Source organism: Zonotrichia leucophrys, chromosome 4A (assembly GCF_028769735.1).
Source record: "Zonotrichia leucophrys gambelii isolate GWCS_2022_RI chromosome 4A, RI_Zleu_2.0, whole genome shotgun sequence".
Classification (NCBI taxonomy): Eukaryota; Metazoa; Chordata; class Aves; order Passeriformes; family Passerellidae; genus Zonotrichia; species Zonotrichia leucophrys.
This window is the reverse complement of record NC_088174.1, coordinates 15891798-15911421: the sequence shown is the minus strand read 5'-3', so window position 1 is coordinate 15911421 and position 19624 is coordinate 15891798. Positions and strand designations below refer to the sequence as shown.

Genomic DNA, 19624 nt, shown 5'->3' with positions numbered 1-19624 from the left:
CAAATGACTAAGCTAATATTAAAAGATCTGAGCCAGAACTAAGAGCTTAGATGTGCTTGGCCTAACGATTTTCCTTTGCAAGCTCTGCAAAAAAGAGATGTTTCTGATTGGGTTTTTTTTCCACTTGGAAGTTTAAAATAAGTTCTCAATGCTTAAAACATCTCAGTGAGGGTGGTAAGGAGCCAGGTGTTCTTGGCACTGCAGCGAGAGGGACAGCCTCCCTCCAGAGGAGGAGATGAGAAGGGTATTTAATGCAATTTGAAAGAATCTGAACATCTCCCAGCAGAGTAATTTCTCTGAATCAGTGAATAAAGAGATACAAACCTGCACACTCCCTCCTCCTTCACCTCAAACACAGCCACAAAAATGAACCTTCTAAGAAGCAAACAAACTCCTGTGTCTCCCATGTCCCTCCTCCAGCATATCCCAGTCCCACCCAGCAATCAGCTGCCTGCTCTGGAACAGGACAGAATAAATCTAACAACATGAAAAATCACATACATTGTAGAGAAGGTTGATTTTATAAATGTTGCAATATTCTGAAAACAATTCATAATGGATTGAATGCACAGAGAGATATGAAATTACTGATGTTAGAAATTCTGTAATGGGAAATGTTTCTATTGTGAGAAGAAGTGTTTCAGAGCATTCTGAGATGGCCACATTTTTCTGGCTGTCAGGTAAATATTATGAATGTGAGTTGTAGAGCACACAGAAAAATAGCACCTCTCAGCAATAATTACACAGCCCATCTGTACTCTCTTCAGGGAATTTAAAATCATGTCATATACACCCTTTACAAATGCCTTAACAATCCCACAAAATCAGGAGAAAAACAAAGCTCAAAGAGAAGGAGACTCAGAAGTCTCTACTGCATGTTTAGATAGATCCCACTGTACAAATAATGCTTTACAAAATATGAAAATAAAAATGCTGTATTTGTTTAAAGCATTTTAATTTTTTTTTGTTGTTTTTTCTGTGTTTCCCATTTGCACTTAACAACCATTTATTCCTAACTGGGACCTTGATGAGAGCAAGCAGGATAAAAGCAGGAATACAGCAAGCATAAGGGGATGACAAAAGAAGAAAAATGGACAGCAGGAAACCAATTTTCAGAACTACTCCTACTCGGGAGAAGCACATCCCTCAGCAGCTCCAAAGAGCTGTTTGCCAGAAGGAAAGGGAGAGAGCACGAGGAGGAAGAGGGTGAGACGTGAGCAAGAGGAGGAAGCAGGGTGCAAAATGTGTCAGATAAGTAAAAGGAGAAGCAGGGGAGATTTGGGAGAAAGTAAGTCTCAGATTTCTGGCATTTTTTGTCTCATTACTCTTTGCATATCTAACACAAAAGGAGCAGCTTAAGGCCCTGGTTTGGGTTTGGTTCCCAGAATTTCAAGCCCAGCCTAACTCAGTATTTCAGTATTTCCCACCAGCCTGTTCCCAAGCACATCAGGGAAAGCGGCCTTTCAGTGAACAATCCAAGATTATCACAGTCACAGCCTCCAGACTTGGCTCTTTAGCCTTCCCTCCACCTTCCTAACCCCAAGCCTGTCCCCTGTCCTGTCCCTGCTCTTTGGCTGGAATTGTGTACAGCAGTGTTTTCAGTCATGTAAGGTCATATCTGTTACAGGTGCACTGTAAAACAAAAATCTTCACATTATGTAGCTACTGCTCTCTGGAGCTGAGTGTTTCACAAACTTCTGTGAAAAATCCTCTCACTTTTCTGTAAAGGGCTCATCCCAACTTTCCTTCTGAATATATTGCCACTGAGTAGATTTTTCTGAGTTTCAGGAACAAAATTATTGTGTAACAGTAAACTGCTACATTTATTCATAGAATCACAGAGTGGTTTGGGATGGAAGGACCTTAAAGGTCACCTCATTCCAGCCCTGCCAGGTGCAGGGACACCTTCCATGAGACCAGAGTGTTCTACCCAACCTGGCCTTGGGCATCCACTGATCTTTCTAGCCCAAACCATGACTCAAGTGTACTTAGCCCAATTTCACCCCAGACTGATCCTAATCTGCCGTCCAGGCCATTCCTGGATTGCAGAGTAGGTCAAGCCAAAGAACAGCTCTGAAAATGAAGAAATAACAAGAACTGGATGCAGGAGGGAGAAGAGAAAGGGTGGTGAACTCAGTGCCTGTCAAATTCTGCTTTGGCCATATAAGACCCTCACTCAATAACAGAGATTGGCTCCTTCAGATGTGCAGTGAATCCCTGTAAGGCTGAATTTATCACAGGGGCACTGCCAGACCTGCAGCCACAGTGCTGCTGGTGCTGCTATAATCTCATCACATCATGTTAGAGATGGCTAAGAAGGTTTTGTGAGCCTGGCCATTGTGCCTCCCTAATTTATGGTGTTCCTGTCAGGGAGAAATCAAGTTTCATAGTTATGACATTTCTTTCTGGAGCACTAAATGTTAACTTTGCTGATCATGCATATCTTGGTAGAACAGCTTATTTCTAAATGGCAAACGTGATATAAAAAGCATAATGACTTCATTCAAAACCTTACAAAGCAGCTGATTCTCACACCTATAGAAAACAGGCCAAGTGGTATTTTAGTCATCAGACTATGGAAACAGACACACACTCAATGTATTTGATTAATTTCTCCCATTTTAAGTAAAAAACATGATGCTGGGATTGCACTCTATTGAAAACTAATATGTTTTGTACTTATTAAATGCACTTAAATAATGTCCTCCAATAAGAGTTACAGATAGCAGGAACAGCAAAGCTTTTCTTTTTTCCACATGTTTCGTTTTGTGCAAGAATTTCATGTTAACTGGTCATCATTCTGTGCTGGATGATTGTACATAACTGAAGGAAAGGACAAAGGGAGCCTCACACTGTTACAAAATTCATCTACACTTTCAGCACTCAGGACAAACTAGAGAAAGATGCAGCACTACTTGACAGGTGAGGAGAGGAACACAGCAAAGGATGCCCACTCTGCCTCTGTCACGTTGGCTACTGGTGCATTTTCCTCTGCAACATGAGAGGAAATAATTCCCACCAGAGTGCTGGCCAGACCTCGTGTTGCTGTGGAGATATTGTGTCTCCTCTGGTGCAGGTGCTGGGGAAAAAATTGCTGTAAATGAGTAACTCCCATCAGCAAGGGCCTGCTAAATAATACCCTGAAACCCAGCTGCCTGCAAAAAGTGCAGGTTAAATTACAAAGGACTGGCATTGTTTACAAATACGTATTTAATCTTCATGTTGACATACTGGTAACATTTAGAATACAATCAAAGCTTCTGCAAGTTTACTTGCTGCTACAAATATTCCACTGCTGTGTTTAAATTAGGTCTCTGAACACTTAAAGGAAAGGTTATGGTTTAAAATTAATGGAATTTCAACTAATTTCTAATAGTTTAATGACTTGCAGTAACAAATACACAGTCAGATATCAGAGAGAGATGTTTTTTCCACCCAGCCAACAACTGGGCAAGTACAATGATGATAAAGAGAAGTTTTTACACATATTAATCCTAAGTAGGGATCCTAATGGGAAATGTCACTCCTGCATTTTCCCAGACTCCCTAGAATCCAAGAGGAAAAAAAAAGTCAACAAAACCAAAGCATTCAGAACAGTATTTGCCCTAATCTAGACATGGACTCCCAGTAAAAATAAGAAACAATCTGAGGTAATTTTGGAGATGCTTTGGGCCAGAAAGCAAATCAGAAGGAAAACAAACCTCTCCAGAACCTCAACAGAGAGATGTAGAATTTTACTGCAGTGATGTGACAAGAGACATTTGCTGTGCCCCTTGAGAGGATGCTGCTATCAGAACACATGGGCATGAACAACAAACACGTGCTTGGTCACTGTGAGTTCCTTTCCTGGCTTGATTTAGAAACAAAATCTCCTGAAGCACCAGCCTGTGACAAAAGGAAGTACAACACAACCCTCACTAATGTATTCTCACAACTGGACTGTAGTGTTGGGAACAGCGACTTTCTCAAGGATAAAATAATGACACACTAAAATGAAGATGTTTTACAATAAAGATGTGTGAGCAAATCAGTTCAGCTAATCAGTGAGAGTTGTAAGAACAAAGCAACTCAGAAGTCAGATTCTAGAGTGACAGGGATAGATGAGTTTAAATGAACACAAATACTGAAGACATTTACTTTCCAGAACAGATAGCTCTATAGACTCATATATTTAAACCCAAAGAAAAATGGATTAAACTAATGACCTTTCAAAGCTGACAACATTTTACTTTGTCAACAACAAACCCACATGTGCATGCAAATACACACACACGTCAGACTGGTAACACCTTTCATTTTTGCTCAGTAAAAAGTGGACACACTGTTTTAGAGAATCCCATCACACCAATCCTTCACATACACTGATCCTACACACTTCTATTTTGAAAATTTCTTGTTTTAATGCATTTTTGAGTGTGTGACAGGACAGCAACTCTCCACACAGGCAAGAACCTTTCTGAACAGCCTACTTGGCAGAGACTACGACAAGCCTTACAAAATACAAATATGTTTTAACCAACCAGAAGGAAGTTCAGGTTTGGCTACCAGAGATTCTACCCACTGAAGTACTTGCGATAATTTACTCAGGTATTTACCTGCTCTGGTTCTGCACTGCTAGAATTCCTGTTTTGTTCTTCAGCCTCACTAAGGTACTTGTGATTATTTTCTCTGCTATTTACCTATTCTGGATTTGCAGTGCACTAGAATTCTTGCCATGTCCTACAGCATTTTCTCTTAACTTTGACTTTAAACAGCATTTCAGTAGAGTTATGAAGCTTTCAGAGATATTACTCTAGCCTGTAGTGAGTGTCAGTGTCCATTTTTAATGACACGACAGACTCACTGACAGATCAGAGCAGCAGAACTCCCTGGCTGCAGTGTGGGTGTTGCTCAGTGTTGGGAGCAGCACAGGTGAGCTGGAGCAGTGTCAACTCAGAGTCTCATCCTCCTCCTCGCTGAGAGCACCACTGCAGATCCCTGCCTGCCACGAGGAATCCTTACCTTGATGACGGAGGCCCCTGCCCTGGAGAGGGGGCTGTGCATCTGCGCCGCCGCCGCCATGTTGGCGATGGTGTTGAGATGGTTCATCTGGTTCATGGCCATGGCCACCGAGGCCGGGGGGAGGCTGACGGGGAGCAGGGGGTGCGGCATCATCATGAAGGGCAGGTCTATCCCTGCGGAGAGCACAGACACGTCACTGGGGCATCCTGAGGGGCCATGACACCCACCATGTCACTGAGCACCCCCTGAGGGCCCACACCATCCACCATGTCACTGGGGCATCCTGAGGGCCCACACCATCCACCATGTCACTGAGGGCCCTGAGGCCACACCTCCACCATGTCACTGGGACACCTGAAGCCACACCATCCACCATGTCACTGAGCACCCCCTGAGGGCCCACAACATCCACCATGTCACTGGGGCATCCTGAGGGCCCACACCATCCACCATGTCACTGAGCATCCCCTGAGGGCCCACAACATCCACCATGTCACTGGGGCACCCTGAGGGCCCACACCATCCACCATGTCACTGGGACATCCTGAGGGCCCACACCATCCACCATGTCACTGGGACACCCTGAGAGCCCACATCCCATTGCAACATCCACCATCCACCACGTCAGTGGGACACCCTGAAGGGGTGACACCATCCACTGTGTCCCTGCAACACCCTGAGGGCCCACACCATCCACCATGTCCCAGGGACACTCTGAGGCCCACAATATCCTCCACCATGTCCCTGGGACACCCTGAGGGCCCACATCCCACTGCAACATCCACCATCTACCATGTCCCTAGGACACCGTGAGGGGCCACACCATCCACCATGTCACTGGGACAAGCCCACACCATCCACCATGCCCCTGGGACACTCTGAGGGCTGTCACACCCCACTGCAACATCCACCACTCAAGCCCAACAGCAGCAATTCTTATCAATTCTATGGTTCCACAGGGGATAACTGTCTGTGCAGCCCAGGAAAGGCTGGTTTGTACTGGGGAGAGGAACACACAGCTGGGGAGTGACAGAAAATAAATATAAAACTGCGCCAGTTTAGTGATCTCTTTAGTTAAGATAACTAAAGAAGGAAAAAGACCCACAAAACATGCATATAATTTGCATGTTTTCCAACATATCAGATGAATATTTATTAAAAACTCTATCTGATCATACACTCCTACCAAGACTTCTTCCCATTACACCTTCTCAGCAATGTCACACTAAATTCTTATACTTTATTTCTCAAATCCAGGAGGCTGTGGCTTGGATTACAGACACCACTGAGCAATTGTACAGAAGGTCTGTGAACTGCAACACGTAATGAGAGGTTAAAATTGTCGCCAGAGGTTTTAATTTTCAAAATGTCACTTTAAATTGTCTTCTGCTATGGATATAAACCAATTTAAGAAGGTATGAAATTTATTTGGATCAACTTGCAGATCTTGACATTGCCAAAAAGGTGAAGTTACTGCTAGCAAGAATTGGATTCTCATACTTCATTAATATCCATTTCAGCATGTGTATTACTTCTTGTATTTAGTAATGACTGCACTGGAAAGAAAGAGCAAGACACCAATTTACTGAAAAAATAGTTATTGTGCATTCAAGAGTTCTTTAGAGAGATCACTCGGAGATAGCTACCATCGGGCATCCAAAATTAATTTTTCAGGATAAAACCCAAAAATCAGGACCCACTCTGCCACACAAAAATGTCTTATCATTTTTCTAAATGACATTTAGACAAAAAATCCTCATTAAAAAATTCAGGTGCAAGTATTAAATACCACAAACATATAGCTAGTCATTACCACAAACCATTGAGAATGTTTATTGCTAAAACGTTTTCAACTTTTGTGTTTATCCTAACTATTTTAAAGGAGAAGGCCAGTCACCAGAAGGCCAGTTTCTGGTGTATGACAGAACTAACGACAAGAAATGCCACTGACTGACATGTCTTATGTTATTCCTACAGAATTTGACTCCAGTGATATAAAAACACCACGGTGCCCACCAGGAAAGGCAGCATTGCAATATTCCCAGCTCCCACACTATTCCTGTTTAACATGAGCATATCATGATCAACAACTGTGATGTCTAATGACTCACTCTCTATTTTATATGATGATCCACGCCAATATTAATTATGATAGGCAATAAGCAATGCCCACATACATCTCCCCTCACTTCAAACCACTCTGACAATCCCCTCCAGTGCCTGCATCCACAAGCCTTTGTTCCCCTGCAGATCTCCCTTAACAGCCCAATAATCTTTCCTCATCCTCTATAGAGTTCCAAAACTCCCAGACACCATCTGGCCACATTGAGTTGTATGTCTACTTAAAGTCCAATTGACATGCAAACTAAATGCAAACTACAAACAGAATTTAACAGCACATCACCAGTTTTAAGACACAATCCGTCAAACATTTCAGAGGACTATGAGGAAAATATATCCTGCACTTGCAAATCATTGGGCATAATGTCTGACATCCAGTAAAGCCTTTAACAGCCTATAGACATTCACCTACCACAAAATCCACTGGAAAATATCCTTAAGAGAAAAGAACACAATGTGTCTGTGTGTAAAAAAAATCCAGGTATTGAATTATGCAAGAATATAAATTGAAAGCACAAACACAGAGAATTTGAGTCCTATGACCTGGTGATTTTTAACTACTGACACTTAATCCAAAATGCTCAGGTCCACACCTTCCCACAAACAACCAGGCTCATTTTGTAGCAGTCATTTCAACAGCTCTGATTTGCTCAGGTCTGGGGCCTGACAGAGGCAGCAATGAACTGACTACTCCAAAAATTGTGTAAGGAGTCAGAAATGCCACTCATCCACTAAAACTAACACCAAAAATTAACTTCGAGAACTTGGAGGATAAAGAGTTTAAACAAGGAACAAGAGTCCATAAATAATGAGCTTTTCATTTTTCATCCATCATCAACTATAGGAACAACTTTACTCCTAAATAATTTTTAAAATGCTAATCCCAAATCAAATCCTTCTTTGAATACTTTTTCCTTCCCTTCTTTCCCTCTTTGGGTGCACAGATGTGGAACTGATGGCTTCCCACCTGCTCCCTTCCTAAGGGAAAGAAAAGAGATGGCTTTTTGGAGAGCTCCAAGTTCCAAATCCAACCTGTGTCATTTTATTCCAGTTGTTTTGAATAGCTGGGTTCAGTGCATGACCATTTACCTGGACATTCTGCATTTATTCCTTTCTCTCATATTTTATTTGGTGGGTCATCATTTCCATCTGGAGGAGAATTTTCTCACATAGCTAAACTTTTAAGCAATTGTATGATTATTTTTCCATGGAAATGACAATTAAAGACCGACAGTCCCAAACCCAGCAGTGAGTGACTGTTCCAAGAGGGATTAGGGACTTGGACTTGGACTGATGGCAGAGGGTGCCTTGGACATCAGACCCAAGTGCAGCTGGCAGTGAAGGCCTGACCCTCCTGTCACTCCCGTGTCCCCATCATTTCCCTGCTCCCCGAGGCTGGGAAGGAAGGCAAGCCCAGCTCCCAGCAGGGCTCCAGGCACTCCTCTTTCCCAGCAGGACCCCAGTACGTACTGTTGGTGAGCAGGTGGTTCTGCTGGAGAGGGCTGAGCGGGTGTGCACTGCCCAGGCTGGACTGCCCTGACAGCGTGGGGTGCCCAATGCTGTGCTGGGATCCCGTCGTGATGGGAGACTGCAGCTTGTCCTTGTCCCAGGAGGATTCACTGCCACCTGCAAAACAGGGCACAGCAAGCCATGAGTGGCATGTTCCTGTACTCTGAGATATTTTGCTTGGCTAGCAAAGAGCCAACACTCCTTTACCACAGCTGAGCACCTGGCACCTGCACCTGAATTTTTCAAAAAATAAATTAGTAAGTAAGTACGGAGCAAAAAAATATTTTTAGACACTTTCAGCATCACCTACTTTCAAAACATTGGTTTGTGGAAACAGGAAAGGCTAAATGTCAGAGGACGAAATCATCAGTGATGATTAAATGAATTATTAGAATGGGAATAACTGAGAGGCTGAGCCACCATCTCCTGCTATCACAGGACACGAGGCCACCAGTCCCTGCCAGACACTCATCCAAGTCCACTCCTGTGCTCATCAGGTCTCTGCACTGTCAGTCCTGCAGGCACTTGGCCATTCCCTTCCTCCAGTGCCACTGAATTCCAGCTGGAATTCAGCCCTGAAGAGTTTGTAAGTGTTTATCCTCGAGCTTGGATATCTTTGAGCTTCAGCAGCTGCCCCTCCACTGCTGGGCCTGACCCTGGGGATGCCCCATGTGAAACCCTTCACTTTGTGGGTTAAAAGAGCTGGGCACAGGCTGTGCTGGGAAATCATCAATATTCAGCAATTTCAGCTCAGGAGTCCAGATATCTATTATGCATAGTAATTACTGTCTACAACAAGCACAAAGTCTAGGAAACAGCACTTGGTGTCTCGAATCTCTGTCTGGTCTTCTGCAGCAATTTTACAGACTGCAGTTTTTTCAGTATTACACACTTGAATAACAAATTCCTTTTAAACAGCAGGTTAAGGAGACCATGTTACTGAATTCCAAAATACATCTGGTGCACAAAACAGAACACTTAAATAAAAGTTAGACTGAACATTTCTAGAGTTTCTTGAACATTTCAAGGTATTTTAAGATCCCTCCCCTCTCAGGTACACCCCACATTGCCACTTAGATTATAGATTGTTAGAAAAACATGTAACTGCAGTATTGATTTTGTTTTGAATTTATGAACAAGGGTCTCAATTAGAATAAGTAAATAGATTACTGGAGTGCAGCAGATAGAGGCAGCAAGCAAAAAACCATTTTAATTGAATATGAAAGTAACAGAGAAATTCCATTCTTTATGACAACAGTTGGCTAATAAACATGATTAATACTGCTAAAAGCAAAAGTTTGAAAGATCAGTGATTGAGAAAAAAGGAAAACACTCCATCATTTTAGCACTATGTCCAAGTATGAATTACCTTCCTATAAAAGAGTTGTAATTTGTAAAATGATGAGTAATACACTGACAAAGAAAGATACACTAAATTATGCCATGTGATATAATGTAGCATGGCGTAGTGCAGTAATTAGAACTACTACAGTTGAGGCTGTGTCAGCATCTTTGTTATTTAATATACTGTATATCAGCTCTTTCAAATAACATTTGACTGCTACTTAGTGTGGAAGTTGTTCACTTTGACTACTGTGAATCTGGGGTGCTATTATTTGGTGTGTTTCAAAAGTTAAATGTGTGATTTATGAAGGACTTTTGGAAGAAATGTTGAGCATTTGATTATAACAAGTGAGTTTCAATTTTCTCCATGTGCTTCTTCCTCTATTCTTCCTCAAAAAACACACACACTTTTCCATGAATTTTTGCTTAGGAACACATTTTGTAGCTGTAATTTCACGTATCAGGGCACTGGCCACAAAACTGGGCCAAAGGCAGTTTGTTGGGATTTCTGAATGAAAAGAAAAAACTGAGTCTTCATTTGAAAGTTTCCCTCTGCCCTGGGTATTTCCAGCCCTAGGCACAGACGGTCTAAACTCAGCTCACTGAATTAATTCTGGAAGTTTCTCTTGCCTCTTAGAGCCTCGTGGCCCTGAGGCTGCAGCAGCAGAGCCCCCCCAGCTCTCTGAGCCCAGCTCATTCCCCAGGAAAATTCCATTATTCCCAATTTACAGATGGAGAATTGCCCTGTGAGAAAAGCAACTTGCTTAAGGAAACCCAGGAAATCTGCAGTGGAAGGAGAAACTGAATTTAAATTATGTCACATAGTCCAAATCACTGGACCAGTTCTCCTTACAGATGGGGACAACAATAACTTTTCCTCTCTGCAAATTCCACTTGTAAATCTGCTCCAGTATTCAGTGCCAGCAACACAAGAATAAATTGCAATACACTTATCTCTGCAGCCCATTCCTGTATTCTTATGTCCCCTATCACTTCTCCTTAGAGAAAGAAAAAAATACAGCTGAGTGTACAATGTCTAATAAAAGTGATATTAAATGAAATGCATCCTTAGCCTGCAGTGTCCCACAGATAACAGCTCCATCTCTCCATCTGGGCTGCATTTCCTATGTAGCAGGAAACCTCTTAAAAATGAAATAATAATTAGAACAGTTCTTACCTAGAACTGCTCAGGTGTGAAGTGTTTTGTAAGGGCAGCGTGGTCAGCTGCAGGTGGGAAAGCTGAGGGCAGAATGAGGGAGCTCCTGTTACACCAGTGAGGAAACTGAACTGGAATCGAGTCAGGGCTCTGGTCCTACCCCTGTGCCCCACAGAAACCTCTGATCCATCCCACCCACAGTCCCTCTGCACAGCTAAAAAAGAACAATTCAAAAGAAAATTTGCATTCTTCCCTGGAGTATCTATGCCCATAGGGTAAGAAAACGATTACATACAAATTTACAGCAAGCCTGAAGCAGATTCACAGTAAAAATCAAGTATGTGACATGCAAACCTGTGCTGGTACACTCAGTCTTTAATTGCCATGCAGCGTTAAAAAAAGGTATTTATTTTTGAGTATACAATTTTCTTATTTGGTAACACACTTGTCAGCATGTTTGATCAGCAAATACATATCTGACATGCAACATATCAATGTGTATTTTCAAATTCTTTGTTGCCATAACAATTAGAAGCGAATACATCCATATAAACTGAATCCTTCCTAGTGCTTCAAATTCATGTTTAACCACAATTTTTCAGAGCCATTTTTTGTCCAAACAGGTGCCATCCATAAGGCAAAGATATCACATTTTGATTTTAATTTTTTTAAAATTTCAATTCTGTATTTTGTATGATGAGCTTACAGTACATACAGAGATGTATTTTAGTAATTTCTTTTAGGTATATAAAACATAAAGGGAAAAATATATGTCAGTGACAGACCCCCACAGCCCCACTGGAAGGTGATTTATCATCACAAAGTGTCTCTGTTTGTTTTATATATTTGAAGGAAATGCAAGCAATAGGCTCAGCTTCAGTTTTTCTGAAAATGCTGCTACTCACCCATTATTAACTTCAGGAATTTTTTAAGGCAACTCTTAAAGCCAAAAGTTCTCTAGCAATAAGCCTCTCTCTGCATTTCCATTCTTCAGAACAAAACCTCAAAATCTCTTGTTCGTTTGTTGCTTTTTTTTTTTTATTTTTTTTTTGGTGAAGACATATCTGTAGAGATTAAATCAGTGTCTTGGTTTTAGGTATTGAAAGATCTCCAGAAAGTAATCACAGTTCAATTTGGTGACAGTTTCTTTTCATTTGGTTTCAAATTCATTTTAGCAGCCTTAAATCTGTCTGCTTGAGCTGAATGAAATCCTCTCTGTCAGAGCTACCTTCGAATTCCACAACCACACTGTTTCAATCTATGTCTGTCATTTTACTGCTCCTTGTGATGCATTCCTGAAAAATTGAACTCCAATTGTAAAAAGCAATACCATCTTCACTGGCCAATTTTATTCTCAAATTATTTTTAAACACATTTTTCATCCTGTTGGGCATATTAAGCACAACAACAGCTGTGAAGAAAAAATATTCAGTGCATTGCTATTTCAGCACTGGTAATTCCAAAGTATTTCTCACCTCTAACTTCTTGTGAGTGTCCAGCACATACTGGACTTTTCAAGGCCTTTGAAAATTTTTGATTATACAGAACCCCATGACTCCCAAAACAACACAGCAGTGCTTTTTCCTAGCACTCCCAATCCTTGTGTTTCCAGACTATTTTACCAGTACCCCAACTTCACCCTGATATTGGGAAAAATGGTCCCTTTTCTGGCCTACACAGAGTATCTTCTGCAAAAACATTTCAGCCTACAACTTTCTGTCAACATTTTCATGGTATCAACCTTTGAGTGTCCCAGGAAGACAAAATTAGGTCAAAAACTGAGACTCTCACTGCAGGAAGGTCAGGGAGAGACCACCCAGGTCTCATTCCTGGTCAAGTGTCACCTTCCTGTCAGAAAACCATCAAACTGCTCTGGGTCAGGATTTTGACCCATTTAACCCCAAATTCTGTCCCTTGTATTGGCAGTAGATAATGTTATTTATAGAGGCCATGCATGTGTGGGGATTTTCTGTGGTCCCTTATTACTCCCAAATGAAATTCTGAAATTTAAAAATGGGAACAAGATTTTAATCAGCCCCCCAAATCATTTCACCCATCTGGAAATCCAAATGGCAGATCTGAAATGCATTTAAGGCTTTAATTCATGGATTTGTCTGGCTGTGTGTATTGGGCTGTATCAACTTTTGGAGTGTACCCTACAAGAAAGCCATGGAAGTGTGTAGGGTAAGATATTAAAACTCAAGAAATCCAGTGATGGCTTTACTGGGCTACTTCCAAAAACTTATCAAGTGGTTCAGCAGATGTAATTACTGCCTAGCCCTGCCAAGGCTTTGAAATGTGCCCATTAATTCAGCAATTCCCAATCTGTCCATCAGTCAGTCATACTTAAAAAATATGTCTGTCAGGACTTAGGTGAAGTAATCTGTTGATAATTACACAATGAGAAGGCATCTGAAATCTGAATATCATTTCTAAACTTTTTGAAAAGTCTTGATGACAGCAAAATCAAAGTTTATTTCACAGCAAACAGGACATTAAAGGTAACTGGGAATATGTCCGACTATTTGATGCCAAATTAATTAAGAACAATTAATTTCAGGAAGATACTTTCTGAGACGATAAAAGCAGAGTTGCAATATTTATCTAGGAATGTAACCATCCCTCCCAAACCATCAACTGCTTCCTTTAAAGTGAACAAAGGAACAGGGAGGAGGTAAATGAGATGTGCTGCGAGGTTCCCACGTGCTGACGGAGGAGCTGGAGCTGGAGCCCAGCCCCAGCCCAGTCCCCTCGGTGCCCTGGCAGGTGCCACTGTCCCTCCCAGGCCCTTCCAGCCACAACAAGGTCTCACATCACAGCCAGCTGCTGCTGCCCAAGCTCTGAGCAGCAGGAAACCTGTTCTCCCTCTCACAGCAGACAGAGCCATTCATCCCTGCAAACCGGATCTGCAAAAACGCTCCTAAAATACAGCCAAGTGTTTTCTGCTGCTTTCTGAGACCAGCGCAGATGAACAAACTGCGCATCAATTAAACTTCAGGATCACCTTCAGTACCTCCAGCTGAACTCCAAAACACCCAACACACCTCAGTGGTTCAACTTCCACAACCACAGCACCCCGTAAAAGTTACATTTAACAAGATGAAACATCAGATTTACAGAAATTCAGACATGAACTCTTACAACAATTGTCACTAAAATGCACTGGTACTCACAAGCACCTCTCAGAGTCAGATACCTGAGCCTGCACTGTGTAAAACCACCTGGTGTTATTTGAAGGTGTGTTTGGGAGGGTTAACTGGGCATTTGTTGTCCTCCTCTGACAGCTCCTAGTTCTTGTAGTGGATTAAATATTAAGTAATAAAACTCTATTCAGTTTCTTCTATAGAACACGAAGTACATTTATTGCTAACATTTTTAGTAACAACTGTGTGACAACTGTTTTATTTTTCTATACAAAGATAAGAATGATGTACTAGAACACAGCATCTATTCTGGTTAAGGACCATCAACAAAAAAACCGTTTTCTACTGCAGGACTACAGGCTGCCTTCAGAAACACGTTCATTTCACAGAGAGAAAGAAGGTCAAAATTCTGGTCTGTCATGTTTTTATTACTGTTGATGATGCACAAGCCAGAAATAAAACAGCTTAACTTTCAGATCTTGAATACAGTTTGCAGGGCTGCCTGCCAGAAAGGATAAACACACATCCCTCTGAACTCCACTACTGCAGCCAGCAGCAAGCAGGGAACCAGGATTTGTATTCCAGCGATGATAATCACCCATACCCTCACTCACCACAATTTACAATTTTAAAAAATTACTTAATATTTCCCCATATTTAACAACTTACTGAAAGAACCACTGAGATAAAATACTGTGTATTTGTACCTTGACTAACTCAGCAGATAGTTCAGTTTGATTCTGAGAGGCTTTGAGAATATCTTGACATCCAGGACAGACAGGTAACTACAAAATCAGGTTATTTGAGCTTCAACAATTCATCATTTACTATTTCTTTGAAATCATTATTAAGAACGGTCCGAGTTACAGATGGCAATCTGCTGAGTTAATCTGCAGAGACATAAATGGATCATATATTTATCATCTTTCCAAGATCTCCTAATACTAAGAGCACTCCATGTAATGCAAATTATGGCTTGAAAGAATTAAATAAAATCTGTGGCCTTAATATACACCTGGACAGTTTTCCAAACTTCCAGCACCTGCACTCATTGGAGATGTTACCAGAGAAGAAGAGGCTGCTGAGGGATGCCCAGCACACTTTTGTACAGAAGAATGTCCCCACAAAGGATCGGTGGCTGCAGCCCCTTGCACAGCCCCACCAGCTGTGTCCGGGTGGGACCTCAGGCCAGGTACACATTAATTTAATTCCATTTCTTACATCTGACAGTTGATCCCTTGCACTAAATACTCCTGACTTCCAAAAAATTGAGAGTGCTGCCAGAACCACGAGAGCTCGTGAGCAAACCCAATTCACAGCAAAGGTCAGCAGGGACATCTACTGAGTTTCACTTAATGCCAGCCTAAAAACAACACACAAAAACCCCTGGAACTACATTAGCAGCCAACTCTGTACTTCCTTTCACAACCACTTTCATTTGTGCTCACAGTAGTATCTGAACAGGTTCCTACCACAGCACTTGGATCCATCTCACACATTCAATCCATCTTTGCTTTTCAGAACATTTTTCTCATTCTGCAAGCTCAGCCACTGGGTATTCCCATCACCTCTGGAATAATTCTCCTCCAGGAATACCAGTGGGAGTTTAGCATTAGCTTCTCTAAGGAACAGGATCCAACCCCTAGAACTGACCAACAATGTCAAATAAACCATTCCTACATTGTTATTCTGTAAAGGACACTCTACATCTTCAGGCTAGAATTTCTTCCTGAGCTATACAAAGAAAAAAGTAACAACTACCATCAGAAAAAAAATTATTAAAATGTTGATACTGATACTAGATAAAGTGAAACTATTTCTTAAGAAGAGAAAGTGAGAGGCTTCTGCAACAAAACAGAATAACTCAGTGCCAAACTGAACTTAACTAAGCTTGAGGTTTTGGACAGGATTCATTTCTGCTTGTGGTATAAGTATGCACCACCTTGATTATCATTTAAAAAAATATTGACAGCTTGCCTTCTCATACCAATGCCTGGTAACAAATTCCAAATGTTTTGTCACATTTCTTGTGAGCAATGCCATCTGCCAGAGGTGGCATTTCATGGCTGTTTACCCTGACTCCCTCCAAGAATTCATCTGCCACTATCTAATGCTGCCTGAATAAAGGGGATTAAGACTCTGATGCAACAGAGACTATTGATAATTTGGTATAATTGGGAAGAAATGAAGATAAATGAGGTTGAGGATGGAGAGGCAATTAGTTGAGCTGCCTGTACAGCTGTGTTCTCGGCCTGGCTCCCCTGGCCTTTGCTTTGGTGAGGTATGTGCAAATTAAACATAATGACAAATCCACTCTTCCCAAAGCTCTTTACTTTGTGAAGCCTCAAGATCTGTTTTTCACTTCTGAGATTCTGTGTGCAAAGAAAAGGGACAGAGGATCACACTCTGCTGAGGTTTTTGAAGAGATGCGCTCTGTCCCAGCACACCTGTGGCTCAGCCTGTGGCTCCAGCCTGGCATTCCCAGCGTTCAGAGCCCAGGGCTTTGGCCAAAGGTGAAGGATTTTGTTCCCTCAGTGCCACAGAGAGCTTTGGTCATTGCACAGCTCCAGATGGCTTTGCTGCAAATGTCCTCTATCCCTGTCACTGCTCACCAACATCCCCTAACCATGATCCCCCCTAAAGCCAAGCCCCACAGTCTGCAGCTGAACCTCCACTTCATAAATTACGCCAGCTTTAAAAAATACTGGTCAAAAAAATCTTTGAAACTTCTAAAATACACATTTTACTATACAAAACACCTTGGAAGTGGTAGGAATTTTTAGTCCTAACACAAAGACAGCTACCCAGATAAAAGCCTTAGCTCTAAGCTACATTTTTCAGGTGAGGCCAAGTAATCAAGCTTGAATATTGTGAAAGATATTTAAATCTCAAGTGAACATGGTCAGACTACAAACCTCCAAATTAGAGGTTTGCAGTCTGCGAATCTGCAGTCTGATTTGCAGTTCTCATTTCAAATATACTGAGATACATTCATGCATATACATGCAGAAATGCCCCCACATGGGGTTTAACACAAATGTAAAATAACATACATTTGCCACAAGAAATGTCACTACATGTTTCACATAAAACTCTGACAGTTTTTCATAAATGTCAAATAATGCAAGATCCCCTTTAGAAAGAAATCCAATATTTGCAGAGGCAGCTCTGCCTTACAGACATGTTTGCCCAACTACCCAGCACATGTTAATTTTCTGATTTCATGTACAGGTGATTCTATCCGAATTAGGTCTTAGATGAAAGACTTCATAAAACTGCACTTTTTTTTTGCATCCATACAGCCATCAGTAATTTAAAAAAATATTTTATGGATTACTCGAAAAATGCTTCTTAGATAAAGACAAAAGCCCAGTTTCAATGCACAGAGGAGATTTTAGAAGCCAAATGTTACATATCTTAAAAGAATAACAATTTAGTAGATTTATTTTGTAATGAATTTTCAACATAGCTGCTTTTTATTATGCAATATAAAGAGAACAAAAATTTACATTTTGTAAATTCTCAAAGGTAAGATCACTTGAAATTATCTCTTTTCAAATTCACAGAACTACAAAATACAGTGGTTTTTTGAGTTTTTTGCACATGAAAAACCTCACTCAACCTCAACACCGTGCTCTTCCCCACTACCTGGAGGTCAACCAACATTTCAATTTTACTCTATCTAATGTACTTTTCATTTTGGATTAGATTTCTGCAAATGCCAAAGTAAAAAAGAAAACAAAACAAACAAACAAACAAAAAAAAAAAAAAAAAAAAAACCTCTCAGTTTTTATGAGACAAATGTGCCAGGATAAAAAAACCACATATATACTTAGGTTTATTTAAATTGACCTTGTTTAGTCTTAGTGAGGCTGAAAATTTGTCTGAGGTTAAACTGTTCCTTTAAGGAAAATGGGAAAGGGAAAGGGGAAGGGAAATAAAATAAACCCATGAAAATCTGACGGTGGCACAAACAGGACAAAAAGCTGACAACAAAATATTCTGTTTTCCACATTCATCTTGCTTTGTTTTCCCACTTCCACATTAAGACAATGCTCTAACTCCCTCTTCTTTCCCTGTTCCACACAGCCCTTCCTCACAGGTGGGTGCTCATTCTCTCTACATCCAAATGCTCAAATCATAAAAAGTCACAGACTCTCAAGGACTGGAAGGGATCAGGGGAAGCTGATTCCAAGAAAATACCCTGTATTTTTACAGAATCCCTTCTCACTGCTGCTCAGATGCCTCTGTGATTAACAATGGGGCTAAACAGGAGTTCTGCTCTGCCTCTTCTCAATTCTGAAAATCAGAATCACCCAGTCTGAGGCATCAAATCAGACAACACCAAGTTGGACTCGATGATCTTCAAGGTCTTTTTCAACATTGATGGTGTTTTGATTCTACAAGCATAAAAGAAAATGTGCAATACACAACAGCTTTTTGACTGCTGGAGTTTCTTCTTGATTTCTTTGTCTCCTGCTTTTAAGTCATTGCTCATTTTCTCATTTGGTAATGGTACCTGCACCAATATTAAATAATATTTATAAGCTAAACCAAGAACTTCATTACAAAGGTAACTGCAATTTCTCAAGCACAATGCCAGAACAGAAAAAGAACTAACTGAAGGAGCACTTCTGCAATTTGCAGATGATTACATTTTGAAGGTGAGATGTTGTATAGCTGCTAAGCCATTTATTAAGGTGACTTGAGGAGCTGTAATTTGTGGTGTTTGCCCACAAGAGCCAGCACACAGCCGTAACTGATGACCAGGGATAATGGCCACGGATTTCAGCCCATTTCCAGAGTGAGAACAACAATATCCAAAGGTTCCTCTCTCCAGCACTGCTGGTGTCAAGGTTAATGAGCTAAAACTTGTTAAATTGATATTACCAAACTAATGACTTTTTTATAGGATACTGCATGGATTTTGACACACAGGCTAATGTGGAATATTGCTGGTCTTAATTAAATTAGAAGTTATTGCATGTATACAATTAAGATAACTAAAAATGGGGGAGCTGTGACCACACTGTTGTCACATACCTCATGTGCTTCAAATAATATAGAAATATAGAATCCCAGACTGGTTTGGGTTGGAAGGAACCTCAAAGCCCATCCAGTGCCACCCCTGCCATGGCAGTGACACCTTCACTGTCCCAGGGTGTTCCCAGCCCCATCCAGCCTGGCCATGGACAGTGATTGGGAGTTCACAACCTTCTGGGCAACTTCAAACTTTTAAATATGAAATTATTTAGATAACACGAACATTATTTTAAAATACTTTTACATCAACCACACCAAGCGTTAAGGAACAGGAAAAATAAATGTCTGGAGTCTCCATTCAAAATAG

At 41.1% G+C, this 19624-nt stretch overlaps 1 protein-coding gene across 6 annotated transcripts in view; it reads right to left on the bottom strand.

The window, feature by feature from the left end:
• Positions 1-19624, bottom strand: part of DACH2 (dachshund family transcription factor 2) — a 242185-nt gene that overhangs the window by 50952 nt on the left and 171609 nt on the right. For all 6 annotated transcript variants that reach the window (XM_064712714.1, XM_064712717.1, XM_064712719.1 and 3 more), the window contains exons 4-5: positions 8593-8748; positions 5002-5174 (exon numbers count right to left, since the gene is read on the bottom strand). In XM_064712714.1, coding sequence (XP_064568784.1) covers positions 5002-5174; positions 8593-8748 — 329 coding nt within the window. The remainder of the gene's footprint in view (positions 1-5001; positions 5175-8592; positions 8749-19624) is intronic.